The sequence below is a fragment of the Neolamprologus multifasciatus genome, chromosome 6, assembly GCF_963576455.1.
Source record: "Neolamprologus multifasciatus chromosome 6, fNeoMul1.2, whole genome shotgun sequence".
NCBI lineage: Eukaryota > Metazoa > Chordata > Actinopteri > Cichliformes > Cichlidae > Neolamprologus > Neolamprologus multifasciatus.
Window position 1 is genome coordinate 22574776 of NC_140444.1, and position 18181 is coordinate 22592956.

The following is an 18181-nucleotide window of genomic DNA, read 5'->3' on the forward strand; positions in this document are numbered from 1 at the left end:
GTGTTACATTTAGACAGTAGTTATCGCCCTGCTGCTGGACCAAAAAAAACTTACTGATGTCTGAAATGTCTGTGTGATAAGATTAAATTCATTGCAAAGCATTTTACATTTTATATGCTCTTTATTTGTCAGAGACATTGAAAGATACATCAAGGTGTGGTTTCTTTAGAAGCAGGAAGATAATCGCTGACTAACTCAGGAAACACACTGACGACATGTGTAAGCATGTTTATCGTAAAAATCTGCTCCCTGAAAAATCGCCACTGAGGAAAATGTAAAAAGTGAAGTTCACTAATGTTGAGAGAAAGTTCAATAAAGAAATTGATGTTGAATTTAGTTTTATGGATAGAAAATTTCAGTTTTTCTATCACAGTCACAGTTCATTAATATTAATAAATTTTTAATAAATGTTCTGATTTTCTATGTGCCACTCTGCCTTGTTCTTGGTCTTCTCGTGCCAGCCCATTGACAAAATCCTGGAAACACTCCGGCTGTGGGAGTTAAAGCTGCCACCATAAACTCCAGAATACCTAGTCTGAATCCAGCTGGGAAAAGCTGCAAGTTATTCCCATCTCTCGTTTCTTATCATCCTTTTAAAGGCACACAATGCTTAACAAGAATCACTGAAAGTATAACGCATATTATCCATGAATTCAGCCTATAATTTATAACATATGGCAGAAACAGAAAACAATATTTGATTATATTTTGGTAGCCTAATGCAACACCTTATTTGGCAGATAGCACAATCTGCCAGACAAAGTACAAAACAACTGTAAGAATAAACAAAGCAGCATTGTAGACGATAAAATTCTGAATGATAACTGTTTTTGCTAAACAGTTACAGAAAACAAAGATAAGGCCGCAAGCACTGACGCAAGCCACAGGGTGGAGACAACAGCTGGAGGAGACCTGAAGACATGGAAGCAAAGTCGAGAAAGAGATTAGTGTAATAGCCATCAATCCATTTCCTGCCACTTGTCCGGCCTGTAGATATGGAAATAAAACACTAATAATAATAATTTACCTATTTCTCTCTGTGACAGTTGTGAAAGGCTCCAGTTCTCCTGAGACCCTGAATTGTATAAGCAGAATATAACACTTTAAGCAAAATGTGCTGATGTGTGCGTTCGTTTACTAATGCTGTCAGCATTATCAGGCCAAACTATTCAAACCACATCCAAAACACTACCAGGGTTTCATAATCCTGTTTGGGTTTTTTCACTTTTTATGTCACCTCATGCTTTACAGCTGGGAAATCTTTAAGTTTATCAAAACCTCGAGTATAATCCAGTCATTACTTTGTATTTACAGTATCTGTTACAGCCTGTAACAGAGCAACAGGCTGTTTTATACAACACCAATTATTTTCCCCGCTTGTTAGAAGTGTTCAGCTACATTTTTTTTTAGAAAAATTAAATACTTATTGAGACAAATAGGTATATTTTACAATTTTCTTGTGTGGCTTGTGAAGTATTTTTCTTATATGTACTTTGGACAAGTTAAATGTTTGTATTTCCTTTGTGTGTTTAACACCACAATGAAAATTATTTAAGCACTTCAAAGTTTAATGTTTGGGAAATAAGCCTACAAAATATTTAATTTTAATTGAGATAATATGTGTCTTACCTCGGAAAGATAAAACAGTTGTGTGAGCTTTTCAGTCCTGAATGTTTCAAAACAATCTCAACATATTCTTCACCATCCTCCACAGTTTTGCTATTTACGCCATCCACAGTGAAAACCTCTGCTGGAGATAAGAGAAATGTATCCCCTGCTTTAGTACAAGTGTGTTCTTCCAGGCTGACAAAGAAACAAGATTTGATATTTAAAATGATGTCCTCAAACAGATCATAATAATTGTTTGGCTCTTCATAGCTTGAATGAGCTAAGGTGAAACTTGGAAATCTCACTGTGGAGCCTTTCTGTGGTTGGTTTTGACCACTTAGCAGAACATAAAAGTTCTTGCACTCCTTTGGCTTCAGCAGCCTCATGGAGTCCATCAGCAGGAAATGAAGAGACTTGAAGTGGAAGTGGTTTTCATAGATGCTAACATTTCCACCCATTGTCTCTATTGCTTTGTTCAGTGTGTTTCTGAAAGGCCGATCTCCTTTAAGATAGACTGAAAGTGCAGCACTATGCTCTTTTCTTCCTCCTGGAATCTGTTTTGAACACTCGATACTTTTATTCCACGCTTTCTGAAATCCTTCACTGTTGTTTAGTTCTTGTTTTAACACGTCTGACTCAATGAACTTCTTCATGGCCTCTTCACGGCATCCATTGTACTGGTCATCTACAACATCTATGGTCTTTTGGACATCCAGTACTCTTGTATCCTGTGCAGTCACCTTTAATTGAGGTGTATCACATTTAAAACTCATTATTTAGTAAATAATTTTTCTAACCTTCTAAAATTTGTTCGTATGAAACACATTTCTTACTTTGTAGCAGACAGCTCTGAAAATTATTGTAGCAAGAAGCATTTTTCTTCTGTTCTCCATTTTTTATCCACTTCTTTTTCTAGAGACTAAAAGAAAGCATTGCAGGATCAAATGTGGGTAGAAAAGAGTTCTTCAACACTTTTCACAGTCAACTTGGATTTGGAAAGATGTAAATAATCTAATATTTGTTTGGTTTTCTTGGAATATGTCAACTTAAAAATTTAAATGTGGAAAAGACAGAAAATCACGTACCTGGAGCAAGAACCAAAAAAAAAAACTTGTCTTAGCAACTCACAGAAAAGAGTCTATCCAACTTCTGAGCAGCAATGAGCACAACACGCTCTGGGGAGTCAAATAAGTTATCCTACAATGCAGCTCTACAGTTTTTCCTGTAGAAGATTGTAACTTGTCACTGTGGGAAATGGTGTCCCCTTATTGGTTCTGCCTCAGCTACTGAGTTCCTGTAAGCTCCTTTTATTGTGGCATAACTGATAAAGCCAAGTCCCACAGTACTTCTTCAATGTAGACTTTTTCTAAAATTAAAAAAAAAAAAAAAAACCTCAGGCAGTTCCATGCCCACTTTTAAATTTTGTACTTTTTCCCAAAGAAAGGGGTTAACTACAAAATTGCATTTGTTACTGTTTGCTAAAGCTAAAGCTCAGGTCGGCAGAGCACTTTGACAGTTTTTATTACTAAACTCTACAATTTGGGCTACTGTTAGGTGAATTCACGCAATGTCAGGTTTAGAAGACAGTCAGTGAATGGTAATTTTGTTGAATAATAGTATTAGTAATGATGAAAAGAAGATGATAACTAAATTAAAACTAATTCACGAGGACAAAAACTATGATGAAATGTAATGACACTTAAAAATTAGATAAAATTGTTCTGGAGAGATAAGATCCCATTATAACTAATGAAGTTGTGTAGAAAGGCAGGACGAGTTTGGAAGTCCTTGTGTAGTAAAGTTAGACAAAAACATTTTGATCCACCCAGGGTGGGGAGGCAGGTTCAGCTGACTAAACCTACTGTAATCTTATGATATTTAGTAAACTAAAATTAGACTAAAGCTTAACAAAAAAAAAGCAGTTCCTATAGCTATAATAAAACAAAGTTACAAAGTAAAGTGATTTCAGGATTGGTGGTCCAGACATGACTTCAATTCAGATGTTTAAAGTTGTGAATAAGCTAACAAAGACATGTTTGGTGTACTCGATTTAACATGCCTCTAGAGCTTTTAAAAAGGTCCCAACAAGTGATGAGAGAGAGAGAGGGAGAGAGAGAGAGAGAGAGAGAGAGGCTTTTGTATCGCTAATGTGTAACTTAATTATAAGTGATACATTTAGGCAGTAATTACTGCCCTGCTACAAACCTGTTGGACTTTGTAAACGTAACACAAGGAAAAACAAATGTATTTGTCTATTTGTGTGATCAGATTATATTAATTGCGAAGCTATTTCAATTTTCCATGTTGTTTATTTGACAGGGAAACAGAAATTCCTGTTGTCTTTAGAAGCAGGAACATTTGCTGCAAATTATTCCCATCTCTCATTTCTTATCATCCTTTTAAAGGCGCACAATACTTGACAAGAAATAAAAGTTTGCAGTATATTTTTCTAACATGCATAAAAAAAAGATGTAAATTGAGTCTATAATTCATAACATACGATAGAAGCAAAAAACAAAATTGCACAATACTTTGGCAGCCTGTTGTAACACCGTATTTGGCACATACCACAATTTGGCAAATAAAGTGCCAAACAATTAATTATATGAATAATCAAAGTAGAATTGTAAATAATAACACTCAATCGCAGTTGGTGTATTTCTAGTTAGTGTTGACTGCAGCTGCACGTGAGCCTGAAATTTGAAACCTGAACTTTATTTTGCACCCCTTTGAAAGCTTTATCAAATATTCTGAAGTAATGAAGTCTATAATTCATAGCATAAGCACAGAAGCAGAAAATTACTCCTAAGACAAAGTTATTCATCACAATCTGTCAGATAACATCTCAAATAATTGTAAGTAAGTAAGTGAAAGTTTATTTATATAACGCTTTTCCCAGATAAAAATCACAAGGTGCTCCACAATACAAAGCATGAAAATACAACATATAACAATGCAAAACAATACATACAACATAAAAACAAACTAATTGAAAGCTTGTCTATATAAAAATGTCTCCAACTGCTTTTTAAAAGAATCAGTGGGGTCAGTAACAGAGTAAAAACAGTGGAAGAGAATTCCACAACTGTGGTGCTACTGCCTGAAAAGCCCGATCACCACGAGTTTTAAATCGAGTGCGTGGGGCCACCGGCAGTCTCTGACCTGATGACCTTAGAAATCGGGAATCGGAATGTGGTTTCAGCAGGTCAAATATGTACTGGGACGCTTGAACATGTAGGACCCTAAAGGTTAGAACTAAATGTTTTAAAAGAAATGTAAACTTTACAGGCAAGCAGTGAAGGGAGGCTAAAACTGGAGTAATATTAGATCTTTTGTTGGTGCCTGTTAAGAGTCTTGCTGCAGCATTCTTCAGTCTGAGGACGATTTAAAGCTGATTTCTTAAAACAAGTAAAAAGACCACTGCAATAATCCAAATGGGAAGAAAAAAAAAGCATGAATAATCATCTCAAGTTCAGCCTTTGACACCATTAGTCTGAGTTTTGAAACATTCCTTGGATGATAAAAACAGTTCTGGACCAGCTGTTTGGAATGTTGCTCAAGGGAAATGGAGCTGTCAAATATGGCAGCAAGGTTTCTAAGGCTCAATTTAACAGAAGGCTCTAAGAAGCTGATATGCTCCCTAATTTCTGAAATCATATGGTCTGGAGCAATAATTAAAGTTTGTTTTATCACAGTTTAGCCGGAGGAAGTTGTCGTTTAACCATTGCTTGATTTCTGTCAGGCATTTACTTAAACTAGACAATTTATAAAGCTCAGAGACTTTAAAAGAACAGCATAACTGAATGTAACCTGCGTAGAGATGATAGGACATATTATTGCAGCCCCCATTTAATTTGGCCTAGGTGGAATAGATATAAAGCAAAAAGAGAATTGGACCCAGGACAGATCCCTGAGGCACCCCACAAGACAAAACTGTTGATTTGGATGTCACTTGATTCATACAAACAGTAAAAGATCTTTCAGATAAGTATGACGTGAATCATTTTGACATTGTATGAATAATTGCAGCAATATTATAGATGATAAAACCCAGAAAACTCTGAATGATAACTGTTTTTGCTAAACAGCTAATAAACAAAACAAAGATAAGGTCAAAAGCACTGATACAAGCCACAGGGTGGAGACAACAGCCGGAGGAGACCTAAGGACATGGAAACAAAGCAGAGAGGGGAATTATTGTAATATTCATACATACACACATTTTCTGTGTGTATGTATGAATATTACAAGCACTAAGTTATAACAGATGCGACAAACATGTTTCATTATATGCACTTACATCTAAAATTTAATTTTTAAAAAATATTTATATCTTTAAAAATATTTTGAAGTTTGACTTTGCATTTCGTTACTAAACATTTGTAAAACTAACATGGAAATTGTCAAACTTTTCCACTTTAATTGAGAGACTGTGACTCTTACCGTGAAAAGATGTAGCAGTTGTGTGAGCTTTTAAGCCCCGAATGTTTCAAAACAATTTCTACATATTGAGAATCATCATCTGCCTCCACAACTTTGCTATTTATGTCCTCCACAGTGAAAACTTCTGCTGGAGATAAGAGTATTTCATCCTGTCCTTGACCGCACACATAGTCTTTCAGGTTGACAAAGAAGCAAGAAGTGAGATTTAAAACGACCTCCTCATACAGATCAGTTTCACTTTTTAGCTTTTCATAATCTGAATAAGCTGAGGTGAAACTTGGAAATCTCACTGTGGAGCCTTTCTGTGGTTGGTTTTGACCACTTAGCAGAACATAAAAGTTCTTGCACTCCTTTGGCTTCAGCAGCCTCATGGAGTCCATCAGCAGGAAATGAAGAGACTTGAAGTGGAAGTGGTTTTCATAGATGCTAACATTTCCACCCATTGTCTCTATTGCTTTGTTCAGTGTTTGTAATAAATTGTGATCCCCATTAACATAGACTGAAAGTGCAGCACTATGCTCTTTTCTTCCTCCAGGAATCTTCTTTGAACACTCAATACTTTTATTCCACGCTTTCTGAAATCCTTCACTGTTATTTAGTTCATGTTTTAACACGTCTGACTCGATTAACCTCTTCATGGCCTCTTTACCACATCCTTTGTACTGGTCATCTACAACATTTGTGTTATTTAGAAAATCCAGTAGTCTTGTTTCCTGTGCAGTCACCTTTAATTGAGATTTATCACATTTAAAAACACATTTTTAAGTGAAGAATGTTTTAACCTTCTAATATTTGTTTGTACGAAACTTAATTCTTACTTTGTTGCAGGCAACTGTGAAAATTATTGCAACAACAAGCACTTTTCTTCTGTTCTCCATTTTTTTGTCTTCTTGTTCTTCTAAAGCCTGAAAGAAAGCACTGCAGGATCAAATGTGGTCAAAAAACAGCTCTGTGACATTTTACATACAAAGGACTAGGGATGGGTACCGGTATCCGGTGCCATGATGGCACCGGTTCTGACATAAACGGTAGTAACCAGACCGAAAAGCAGCGCACATTTCGGTGCTTTATTTCGGTGCTTTTTTTTCCTGAGCTGTGTAGTGATGGGTCGTTCGCGAACGAAATGGCTCTTAGAGCCGACTCTTTGAAGTGAACGACACGAGCCGGCTCCTTATTGGGAGCCGTGAGGGTTTTTTTTTTTCTTTCTCTCACCCTCTCTCTCGCCCTTTTTTCCGCTAAACTCCGCACGCGCGGCCTGTACTTTGCGCTGGGCAGAGGGGGGAGGGGCGTTAGTTACACTCGCAGTAGCACAGGAACAGAGCCAGAGAGAAAGAGAGCGAGGGACAACAACGTCACATTAGAAAGGTATAGTAATCATCCACTATTTTCAGTTGCAGATGATAAAGGATTCAGAAATCATGCAGGCCCATATGACAGAGAATGTGCATCTTCTTTTTGTTTTAATATTTTAATTTATATTTAATTGTGTTAAGTGTTGTGGTTTGCAGTGTTTTGTGTTGTTTCACGTTAAATTTGTTTAAAAGGAAAAAGCTGAAAATTTAAATAGTTAAAAATTTAAAATGTAAATAGTTGTTTTTTGTATTATATGATTTATTTATTACATTTTATGTGGAGAGAATAAATAAAGTATATTTATGGTGGCCCTTAGAGACAAAGCACGTACAAACTCCAAAACGCGTAAAAACCCCAAAACACGTAAAAACTCAGAAGCACGTACAAACTCCAAAACACGTACAAACTCAGAATCACGTACAAAAGACAACAGAAGTGCTCCAGGATGCTGGGAGCAGTGTTGAGTTTTTGTTACCTAGTGGCTACACAAGCTAGGAAGTATCAACAACCGGATTTGGTGTGTGGTAGTAACAGGTAAATGAACTTTTTTTTTTAAATTATTTGAATAAATATGAGTGCTTGTCTATAAATACACAAACAATACACACATGCTTTCAATTGTGTAATTTAAGTGATCTGGGTAGCTCTGTTTTGGAAGTTCAGTAAACGCTAGAAATGTGTTTTGGAGTTTGTACGTGCTTTTTGGAGTTTGTATATGCTTTAGAGTTTGTACGTGCTTTGTCTCTAGGGGCCATATATAAACATATATAAATAAAACCACTTTTTTAAACATTAGTAATTCCTTTTCTGCATAATTTTATATTATTGTTAATGATTAAATAATTAAAGCAACAAAACAACCTGAAGAGCCGGTTTGGAGCCGAAAGAGCCGGCTCTTTTTAGTGAGCCGAGCCGAAAGAGCCGGATCTCTAAAAAGAGCCGGAAATCCCATCACTAGAGCTGTGATACACTTTCTTCTTCCTTACATTTCTATTGGCGGTTGGCAAACAACTGAAAGGTGCATTACCGCCACCAACTGGTATGGAATGATACACTTTAGATTCTAGCCAATCATTTTAAGTTTCCGAGAATAGTAGGCGGGTCCAGGTACGTACGTTCTTTTAGAGCAGAGCTACAAATTAAAAATGTCCAAGGCGAAGCGGTCAAAAGTCTGGCTGTACTTCACAGCAAAAGATGCAAACTCAGCAGCTGCAACAAGTGCTTTAAGGTGATACTGTCAAAGGAGGTAACACCTCAAATCTGATGAAACACCTGGCGACGCATAGTGGGGTTTTTTTAAAGCCGAGAAATGCGCCGTATTTGATAGCTTGCTGCGAGACCTCACACCGAGCACATCTACTGCTTGTGGGTTGCCTGTTATCGGACCCGGAATTAGCAACATCCCCCAAAAACCCGAAGAGGAGAGTCCTGGCCCCTAGCCCTGCCAGTGTAGCAGAAATGATGACGGATGATGATGCAGCAGCAGCCGTTCTTCTCTGCGTGAGTAGCTTAATGTTGTTCGTGTGTAATTTACGTTGAGTAGGCTAACCACGTTATTACATTAATGCATGTAAGGTGAACAGCAAACACCATCATAGCTACATGCGGCTGTCTTCTTGTTTGATGTCAGATACTCCCTTCACCCTGGCCAAAAAGGCTAAAATGACCAAAGAAAAAGTGGAAAACAGTTAAACATGAGAGGTTTTTGGACAAAGTTTGTGTTTTTTCCATTGTTTAAGCTGCTTCCAGCCAAGAGTGATACCATATATGCCCCATAGCTGCAGAAAAGGCTAACATTGTTATCTTTTTACAAAAAAACAGCTGAACATGAGAGGTTTTTGGACCACTTTTGTGTTTTCCATTCTTTAAGCACCGGTTTGAGCACCGGCACCGTTTCAAAAGTACCGGTTTGGCACCGGTATCGGATAAAACCTAAACGATACCCATCCCTACAAAGGACATACATTAAGTCTGGACTGGACTTCTACAGTTCTCTGTATTTGGGTCTTGAACACTCATCTCTCCATTGCATTCAAAATTCAAAATGTTGCTGCAAGTCATTTAACAGGTATTAAAAGGACGATTACGTCACTCATGTACGTAGACGTACACGTTTTACATAGCTTAATTTTTTACCTTGGCTTTTAAGTTCAGTTTGAGTCCCATCAGGGGTTATTTTATGTTGTGATGCCATAGTTTTACTTTGTTTTGAGTTTTAATTCATTGTCTTCACTTTATTGGTCTTACTATTGAAATGTGCCATCCAAATAACATTAAAATTGACATTGACACAGTCTGGCAAGATTTAAAATAACAATTATCTTTTCTACCTCCTGGAATTCAGCAAGTTAAAAAATGTAAATGTTGAAAAGACTGAAAGGTACATACTTGAAGCAAGGAGATTGACCTCGTATTAGTAACTTAGCGAAAAAATTAGATTAAACTGCTGGGAACCAATAAGAACAACAGCCTGGGAAGTGAGACAAGTTATTTTACAATGAACTCCTTAGTCTGAGTCTAGTTCCCAAAAGCTTGTTCAGATTTGTTGCACAATGATTTACAACCAGAGTACAACCAGCCCAGTGATAGCATATCTTTGTATCTCTGTTCTAACATGATTTCAAATACCTCAGTGCTTCTTCAGTGCAGTTTTTGCACGTAAACAGGAGGCACCAGCAATCATAGTTGGAAAATCTGGGTATCTTGAAATTGAAGGAATGAAAATACACCAAACAATGTGAATAATCTGGTCTCACAGAACTGTTCACCAGTAACAAATTAACTTAACTGAAAACACTCTGATGTTGAAATATCTATCCACTTTTACATTTTTCTGTTTTGCTCACCTGAAGAGCTAAACTAGAAACTTGGAAATGTTGAAACATGCCCTGATTCAGCTTGGATGAAACACGCCCACTGACACTTTTTCAGTGCACTTTATATTTCACCCTGCTCCACCCTGACCTTGAAAAATGACTGACAGTCAAGCACCAAATCTTGATTTAATTTCTTTAGTGGAGAGTACTCACAGACATCGAGCAGAGGTCTATACTCCGATTGCAGCTGATTTTCTGGAACTGTCAGTTGTTTCACACTTCTGTCTGTAGCATTACAAAGGCTGGGACACATTCAAACCCTACTCTGCCTCTCCACTCACTCTCCGGTGTCTCCCAGTGTCTCTCACCCCGCCCACTAAACCCTTTTTAGTCCTCTGGCTGATAGAGGTCTGTCCTCATTGGCCGATGCCAGTGTCCTTCAAGGCCATGAGCTCACACAGGTGTGAGCACTAAAAAATCAACAAATTTGCAATAAAAGCATGCAATAAAATTCACAACGGTTAAAGATGAACTCATGCAATACAAAAACAAACAAACAATAAATCAATAAGAAGACTTCCCTGACAGCGCTGTTGTTGGCAATATCATCATCTGCTGGCTCAGTTACAGGTTACAAACCAGTCTATCCTACAGCCTTACCAACACATTTGAAGACATTTGATACTTTATATTTAGACATTAAATGCTATATGGAGAGTTTTATTTGTTTTATTAGATCAAGATAAGGATGTTTCTGGTCATAAGTCTGAATATTTGTAAGAAATTGTGCAAGCTTTATAAGTTGTCTTTTTTAGTAACACATAGGTAGTGGGCTTTTATTACACAGCATATATGGTGCTTTAAAATGGGACTTCATTAAAGACTTCATTACAATAGTCACAGTCTAATGGAAAAAATGTCTTTGCATAAATGTTTTGGATTTTCACTCAGTAACATCACATTTTTAAAGGTGTTTACTGTATTTTATAGGAGAAATTGTCCCAGATTGTTGCACATTGTCAGGTGTGTCTGTCTGTCACAAAATTATCCTATAAACATGAGTCATTCATTATTATTTTTACTTTAACCATCAGGAGTAAAACCTTGAAGTCATATGCAAGATCGTATGCTGACAGCATTTAGCTCTACTGTTAAACTTTTCCTACTGTGGACTTGTAGCTTCTTTTTAAACTGTAATAAACTGTGTTTTTGTCTTTTGGATACTCACCTGTCCTTCATCTTTCCTCATGTTTGGTGTTTCACTCTTAATTCTAGTTTGCACTATTAATCTCCTGTGCTCTCTCCCATCTTGGTAGTAAAAAGAAAGCAGTCAGCATGTACCAGTCAAGTTCTAATCAAATCTGTAATTCTTGATGTGATGATTTGATAATTTTTCCCACCATTTCCTGATGGCCTGAATAACTTTGGTATGAGTAATTAATTTGTTTTTTAAAGACTTTCTTTCAACAACTGTTGTGAGTACAATAGATTTTTCAGAATTGTATATAAAAGATTATACACATATTTGCAGTATTGAATAAAGTAAACAGGCAGCTCTTGCACAAAGCATCAGGGATGTTAAATTTCATCAGTTTATTCTGGCTCTACTTGTAAATTTTGTAGTGCTGTCAAAATTAACGGGTTAACGCAAATGAATCCGCCATCACAGTAAACGCGATTAAGATTTTTAACGCAATTAATGCATCTGGAGTGAAGAATGACTCAAAATCCCTGAAATTTCTCTTTCAATGCATTTCGGGCAGTTTGTCCAAGTAGAGTTACCTTCGCACATGCGCAAATGGGCAGTTGATCTGGTAGTGACGGGCAGCTGAACAAATCAACTCAGTATGGAAGATGATAAACGCACATTGGCCCTCTTGATGGGAAATTTGTGTATTAAAAAAAATAATAAGACGGAACAGTCGACAGACATAAAGTATTATGCACATTGTGCAAGAAGGAATTTTCTTTTCACCAAAGCACTTTCAGCTGAAAATATCACATTGACGCGAAGCATACGTTAGTCGGGGATGCTGCAACATGTTGACTGACACAACTGTCAAGTGGATTGCAACAAACTGCAATGCTATTAATATCGTTGAGAACACGCGCTTTACGCAGCTTTGGTTCCTCTTTTCAAGGACTTGAAGTGCCTCCCCAAGAATGACAGAGAGAGAGTCGATAAATGTTTCAGTTTTTTGTTAACATGAATGTTCAAGATGTGCAATAAACATGTTAAGTGTGTATACTTTTTCTCGAGTCTGTTTGCTCATGCAAAATGAAATGTGATTAATGTAGAATAGAAATTAATGGTATTTAATCTTGATTAATCAAAATTAATCCACAGTAACTCTGTGATGAATCTGATTAAAGACTTTAATTGTTTAACAGCACTAATATATATTATATATTAGTGTATACTTACCTATTAGTATATAGGTTTTTTTATGTTGTATTTCACAGGAGAGAACCTGTGTTAAAAGACTGAAGAAAACTATTCAAATTCTCTTTGAATTTAAGCATACATTCTTACTGTTTATTCTGCATTTACTCCATTATATTGCATAAATGTCAGTTACAAGCTTAAATATAAAGTTAAAAAAAAAAAAGTAATTGCAACCCGGCTATAGATCAAGTAATTGTGACTAATCAAAGTTAAATACAGAAAATTGTGTGATTAATTAGTTATTCTTTTAATCTATTGACAGCACTAAAATGTTCATGTCTTTGTTTACTCACACAAACACGCTCTATATGTAGTGAGGTTCACTGTTTCTCAGGGGCTGTGTTGCTTTACTGATTTTAATGTCTTTAAATGACATTTTAGTGACACTGTTGTTGAAGGTGTTAATATGTTACCTGTGTTTCATGTTTGTACATGTAAATTCAAGTGTGCTTGCTGATGTAGTTACTGTTAGCTGCATGTGCCGTGTGAACTGTGTGATTTTTCTGTATATTTGTGTATTAACAGGATTTAGTTTATTTAAATATTTAAAAATTTTGTTCAGACAAATACAAATATAATTTAGCCTTTACAGTGAATGTTGGTGTGTGTGTGTGTGTGTGTGTGTGTGTGTGTGTGTGTGTGTGTGTGTGTGTGTGTGTGTGTGTGTGTGAGATCATCTTTAATGCCAATAATGTGAAGTCTAGTGATGAGTGTTATTATCGCCCTGCTGCTGGACCAGTGATGTATTCTGTTATTTAGTTTGGAGAATTTGTTGGAAGTTTTAAATGTAACATTAGAAAAAGGAAAAAAAAAAACGTATTTGTGGGTAAAATGTTTGTGTGATCAGATTAAATTCATTGCAAAGCCTTTCATATTTTGCATGTTGTTTATTTGACAAGGAAACAGAAGCAGTTTGGCAGGAAGAGCATAAGCGACTGTTTAGGACAGAGCGCTGTCGTAGGTCCTTCAAACCAGTCAAACTGTCAGTCAGTTGTAGTTTACTGTAGCAACATATATAGTAAAAAATACTTTTCTATAGTATTTTCGTTTTTGAATTGTACACTAAAGACTGCAGCTGCACGTGAGCCTGAAATTTGAACGCAGTGTATTTTACACTAACCGGCTCGGACAGTCTCGGTCATTGTGTCCTTGGGCAAGACACTTCACCCGTTGCCTACTGGTGGTGGTCAGAGGGCCCAGTGGCGCCAGTGTTCGGCAGCCTCGCCTCTGTCAGTGCACCCCAGGGTGGCTGTGGCTACAATGTAGCTTGCCATCACCAGTGTGTGAATGTTTGTGTGGATGGGTGGATTACTAAACGTGTAAAGCGCTTTGGGGTCCTTAAGGGACTATGTAAAAGCACTATACAAATACAGGGCATTTACCATTTACTAACTTTCTGACCCCTTTAAAATCTTTATCAAATATTCTGAAGTCATGCAGTCTATAATTCATAACATATGACAGAAGCAGAAAACTACTGCTACTAATTCAACACAATCAGTCAGATAACATGTAAAACAATTGTATGAAGAATCACAGCAATATTGTAGATGATAAAACTAAACAGCTAAAGAAAACAAAGATAAGGCCGCAAGCACTGATACAAGCCATAGGGTGGAGACAACAGCCGGAGGAGACCTAAAGACATGGAAACAAAGCAGAGAGACAGGAAGAGATTACTGTTGTTGTTGTTGTTAATAATAATAATAATAATAATAATAATAATTTACCTGTTTCGGTCTGTGAAGACTGTGGTAGTCTCATGCACTCCTGGAACACTGAATTAGAAAAGATTAAATAAATCAATGGATAATAATAATAATAATAATAATAATAATAATAATAATAATAATAATAATTTACCTGACTTGCTGTGTGACAGTTGTGGTAGTTTTCTGCCCTCCTGGAAGACTACATTGGAAAAGAAGAAATAAATCAATGGATAATAACATCAATCATAATAATAATAACAATAATAATAATAATAGTTTACCTGACTTGCTCTGTGACAGCTGTGGTAGTCTCTTGCCCTCTTGACCTCCTGAATTGGATAAGCAGAAGAAAATACTTTAAGTAAAATGTGCTGACACATTATCAGGCCAAACTATTCAAACCACACCCAACTCCACTGGAGAAGTATCGTCCCTGTTTTTGCCACTTTCCCCCCCAGTTATTACTGTGTACTTACTCCATAAAAACCAACAAAAAAAAACATATTTATATATTTAACATTACATTTAAAGTTAACTTTGCAGTTTCAAGTTTAATATTTGTAAGATAAGAAAAATGTTCACTTTAATTGAGAGAATATGAATCTTACCGTGGAAAGATGTAACAGTTGTGTGAGCTTTTCAGTCCTGAGTGGCTTAAATCAATCTCAAGGTATTCGTCACCATCCGATGTAGTTTTTGTTTTCACTTGTTCCACAGTGAAAACTTCTGCTGGAGATAAGAGTATTTCATCCTGTTCTTGATCGCACACATAGTCTTTCAGGTTGACAAAGAAGCAAGAAGTGAGATTTAAAATAGTATTCTCATTGACATCTTCAAATCTCTTTAGCTCTTCATAGTCTGAATAAGCTAAGGTGAAACTTGGAAATCTCACTGTGGAGCCTTTCTTTGGTTGGTTTTGACCATCTTGAAAAACATAAAAGTTCTTGCACTCCTTTGGCTTCAGCAGCCTCATGGAGTCCATCAGCAGGAAATGAAGAGACTTGAAGTGGAAGTGGTCTTCATAGATGCTAACATTTCCACCCATTGTCTCTATTGCTTTGTTCAGTGTTTGTATGAACGATTTATCCGCTTTAAGATAGACTGAAAGTGCAGCACTATGCTCTTTTCGTCCTTGAGGGATCTGTTTTGAACACTCGATACTTTTATTCCACGCTTTCTGAAATCCTTCACTGTTATTTAGTTCTTGTTTTAACACGTCTGACTCGATGAACTTCTTCATGGCCTCTTCACCACATCCTTTGTACTGGTCATCTACAACATCTGTGCTATTTAGAAAATCCAGTAGTCTTGTTTCCTGTGCAGTCACCTTTAATTGAGATTTATCACATTTAAAAACACATTTTTAAGTGAAGAATGTTTTAACCTTCTAATATTTGTTTGTACGAAACTTAATTCTTACTTTGTTGCAGGCAACTGTGAAAATTATTGCAACAACAAGCACTTTTATTCTGTTCTCCATTTTTTGTCTTCTTGTTCTTCTACAGACTGAAAGAAAGCAGGGCAGGATCAAATGTAGTCAAAAAACAGCTCTGTGACATTTTACACACGAAGGACATACACTAAGTCTGGACTGGACTACTACAGTTCTCTGTATCTGGGTCTTGAACACTCATCTCTCCATTGGATTCAAAATTCAAAATGTTGCTGCAAGTCATTTAACAGGTATTAAAGGGACGATTACGTCACTCCAGTTTTTAGCAAGTTTACATTGGATGCTTGTCCATTTTTATATTGATTTGAAGATTCTTTTACTTACTTTCAAATCTTCAAATGCTATGGTGCCAACTTTTAAACCAAACTGCTAAACTTACATGATCCGAGAAGAGCACCAAGATCATCTGCCCAGATGTTTTAGTGTAGACGGGGTCTCGATTTAAACATAGAGAGTTGAATCCACTAGACTCTCGTATAACAGGTCATTTGATATTCCTACTGAGTCTATGTAGTCTTTAAATCCTGTCTTAAAACCACATTTTTTTTACCTTGGCTTTGAATTTAAGTTCATGTTGAGTCTTATCAAGTGTTTTTTTTATGTTGTGGTCTCTTTATTTCAGTTTGTTTTTAGTCACATAATATTGTAATTGTTTGCATATATAATATATTGTATTGTCTTTATTGATTTTGCTATAGAAATATGCCATATAAATAACATTAAAATTAACATTGACATTGAAATTTGAATCTGGCAAGATCTTTTCTACTTCTTGGAATTTGGCAAGTTAAAAAATGTAAATGTTGAAAAGACTGAAAGGTACATACCTGAAGCAAGGAGATTGAACTTGTATTAACAACTTAGCGAAAAGAGTCGATTAAACTGCTGGGAAGCAATGAGAACAACAGTCTCTGGGAAGTGAAACAAGATATTTTACAATGAACTCCTTAGTCTTAGTCTAGTTCCCGAAAGCTTGTTCAGATTTGTTGCACAATGATGAGTAATACTTACATCATTAAGCCCATTTTAAGCCCAGCCCAGAGATAACTTATCTTTGTATCTCTGTTCTAACATGATTTATGTATGTATTTATTTAGTATGATCATGGCTCAAGAGTTGGGAGTTCGCCTTGTAATCGGAAGGTTGCTGGTTCGAGCCCCGGCTTGGACAGTCTCAGTCGTTGTGTCCTTGGGCAAGACACTTCACCTACCGCCTACTGGTGTTGGCCAGAAGGGCCAATGGCGTGATATGGCAGCCTCGCTTCTGTAGCTTGCAACTGTAGCTTGCCTCCACCAGTGTGTGAATGTGTGTGTGACTGGGTGTGTAAAGCGCTTTGGGGTCTCTAGGGGGGACTAGTAAAAGCGCTATACAAATACAGGCCATTTACCATTTACCATTTCAAATACCTCAGTGCTTCTCTTTACTAAAGTTAACCAGACGCATCGTAGTTGGAAAATCTGGGTATCTTAAAATTTGAATGAAAAGTCACCAAACAATGTGAATAGTCTGGTCTCACAGAACTGTTCACCACACTAGGCAGTAACAAATTAACTCAGCTGACAACACATTGATATTGAGAGGTGTCATGATCTATCCACTTTTGAAGTTCTCATTTTTGGGAAACTTGCAAATGTTAAAACATGCCCTGATTCAGCTTGGAGGAAACGTGCCTCCTAACGTAGGTTTCCAGTGAACTTTGATGGTACTTTTTATTTCAAAACTTTTCAGCTTGAGTAGGCAGATTCAAGGCATTCGTAGAAAATCATATACACTGGGTTATATTTCTGTGGAAACAACATTCTTCATATTTCCATGAAGCCTGTTCTTTAAAGTGTTTTGAGTGCTCAAGTACAGTAGAAACACACCACTCTACTTGCCACCTTGCCAAGTGCTGCACCCCAACCTTGGAAAACAACTGACAGTCACTTGATTTACTTTAGTGGAGCAGTACTCACAGACATCGCACAGATGTCTATACTCTACCTGCAGTTGATTTTCTGGAACTGCCAGCTGTTTCAAACTTCTGTCTATAGCATTACAAAGGCTGGGACACAGGCATAGCCTGCCCTGCCTCTCCACTCTCTCTCCAGCAGCTCCCTTTGTCTCTCATCCCTCCCACCAAACCCCTTTTAGTCCTCTGGCTGAAAGAGGCCTGTCCTAATTGTCTGATGCCAGTGTCCTTCATGGCCATAAACTCCACAGGTGTGAGCACTAAAAAAACATACAAATGTAACAATAAAAATCAAACAATACAAAAAAGAAACAAACAATAAATCAATAAAAAGAAAAACAATATTTCCCAGGATGACTGAGCAGATGAAAGTACATGATATAAGAAGGAAAAAAAACG

General features: G+C 36.7%; 3 protein-coding genes across 7 annotated transcripts; all 3 read right to left on the minus strand.

Annotated features, from left to right (window-relative positions):
* Nucleotides 1–101: 101 nt before the first annotated feature.
* Nucleotides 102–2909, minus strand: LOC146516999 (ecto-ADP-ribosyltransferase 4-like). Of its 2 annotated transcripts, XM_085162387.1 has the most exons (5): nucleotides 2694–2752; nucleotides 2442–2527; nucleotides 1630–2348; nucleotides 1028–1075; nucleotides 102–912 (listed from the first exon to the last, which is right to left on the minus strand). In XM_085162387.1, exons 2-5 carry the CDS (start codon nucleotides 2499–2501, stop codon nucleotides 834–836), a joined length of 906 nt encoding a protein of 301 aa, XP_085018513.1. In that variant the 5' UTR covers nucleotides 2502–2527; nucleotides 2694–2752; the 3' UTR covers nucleotides 102–833. The 2 variants fall into 2 exon arrangements, with proteins under 2 accessions (XP_085018513.1, XP_085018515.1); XM_085162389.1 differs by having other exon boundaries at nucleotides 1630–2336; nucleotides 2442–2909.
* Nucleotides 2910–3940: 1031 nt separating this feature from the next.
* Nucleotides 3941–10570, minus strand: LOC146517000 (ecto-ADP-ribosyltransferase 5-like). Of its 3 annotated transcripts, XM_085162391.1 has the most exons (5): nucleotides 10434–10495; nucleotides 10033–10106; nucleotides 6870–6956; nucleotides 6052–6776; nucleotides 3945–5770 (listed from the first exon to the last, which is right to left on the minus strand). In XM_085162391.1, the coding sequence occupies exons 3-5, from the start codon at nucleotides 6927–6929 to the stop codon at nucleotides 5689–5691; spliced, it is 867 nt and encodes a 288-aa protein (XP_085018517.1). In that variant the 5' UTR covers nucleotides 6930–6956; nucleotides 10033–10106; nucleotides 10434–10495; the 3' UTR covers nucleotides 3945–5688. The 3 variants fall into 3 exon arrangements, with proteins under 3 accessions (XP_085018518.1, XP_085018517.1, XP_085018516.1); XM_085162392.1 differs by lacking the exon at nucleotides 10033–10106 and having other exon boundaries at nucleotides 3941–5833; nucleotides 10434–10570; XM_085162390.1 differs by lacking the exon at nucleotides 10033–10106 and having other exon boundaries at nucleotides 3947–5770; nucleotides 10434–10570.
* On the minus strand, nucleotides 7240–18136 carry LOC146517001 (ecto-ADP-ribosyltransferase 5-like). 2 transcript variants are annotated; one of them, XR_014874509.1, is made up of 7 exons: nucleotides 15799–18136; nucleotides 14987–15705; nucleotides 14660–14707; nucleotides 14530–14577; nucleotides 14397–14444; nucleotides 10434–14304; nucleotides 7240–10106 (listed from the first exon to the last, which is right to left on the minus strand). XR_014874509.1 is itself a non-coding variant. In XM_085162385.1 (7 exons), the coding sequence occupies exons 2-7, from the start codon at nucleotides 15856–15858 to the stop codon at nucleotides 14226–14228; spliced, it is 1002 nt and encodes a 333-aa protein (XP_085018511.1). In that variant the 5' UTR covers nucleotides 15859–15884; nucleotides 16659–18136; the 3' UTR covers nucleotides 7240–14225. The 2 variants fall into 2 exon arrangements, 1 of the variants encoding a protein (XP_085018511.1); XM_085162385.1 differs by having other exon boundaries at nucleotides 7240–14304; nucleotides 15799–15884; nucleotides 16659–18136.
* Nucleotides 18137–18181: the final 45 nt, after the last annotated feature.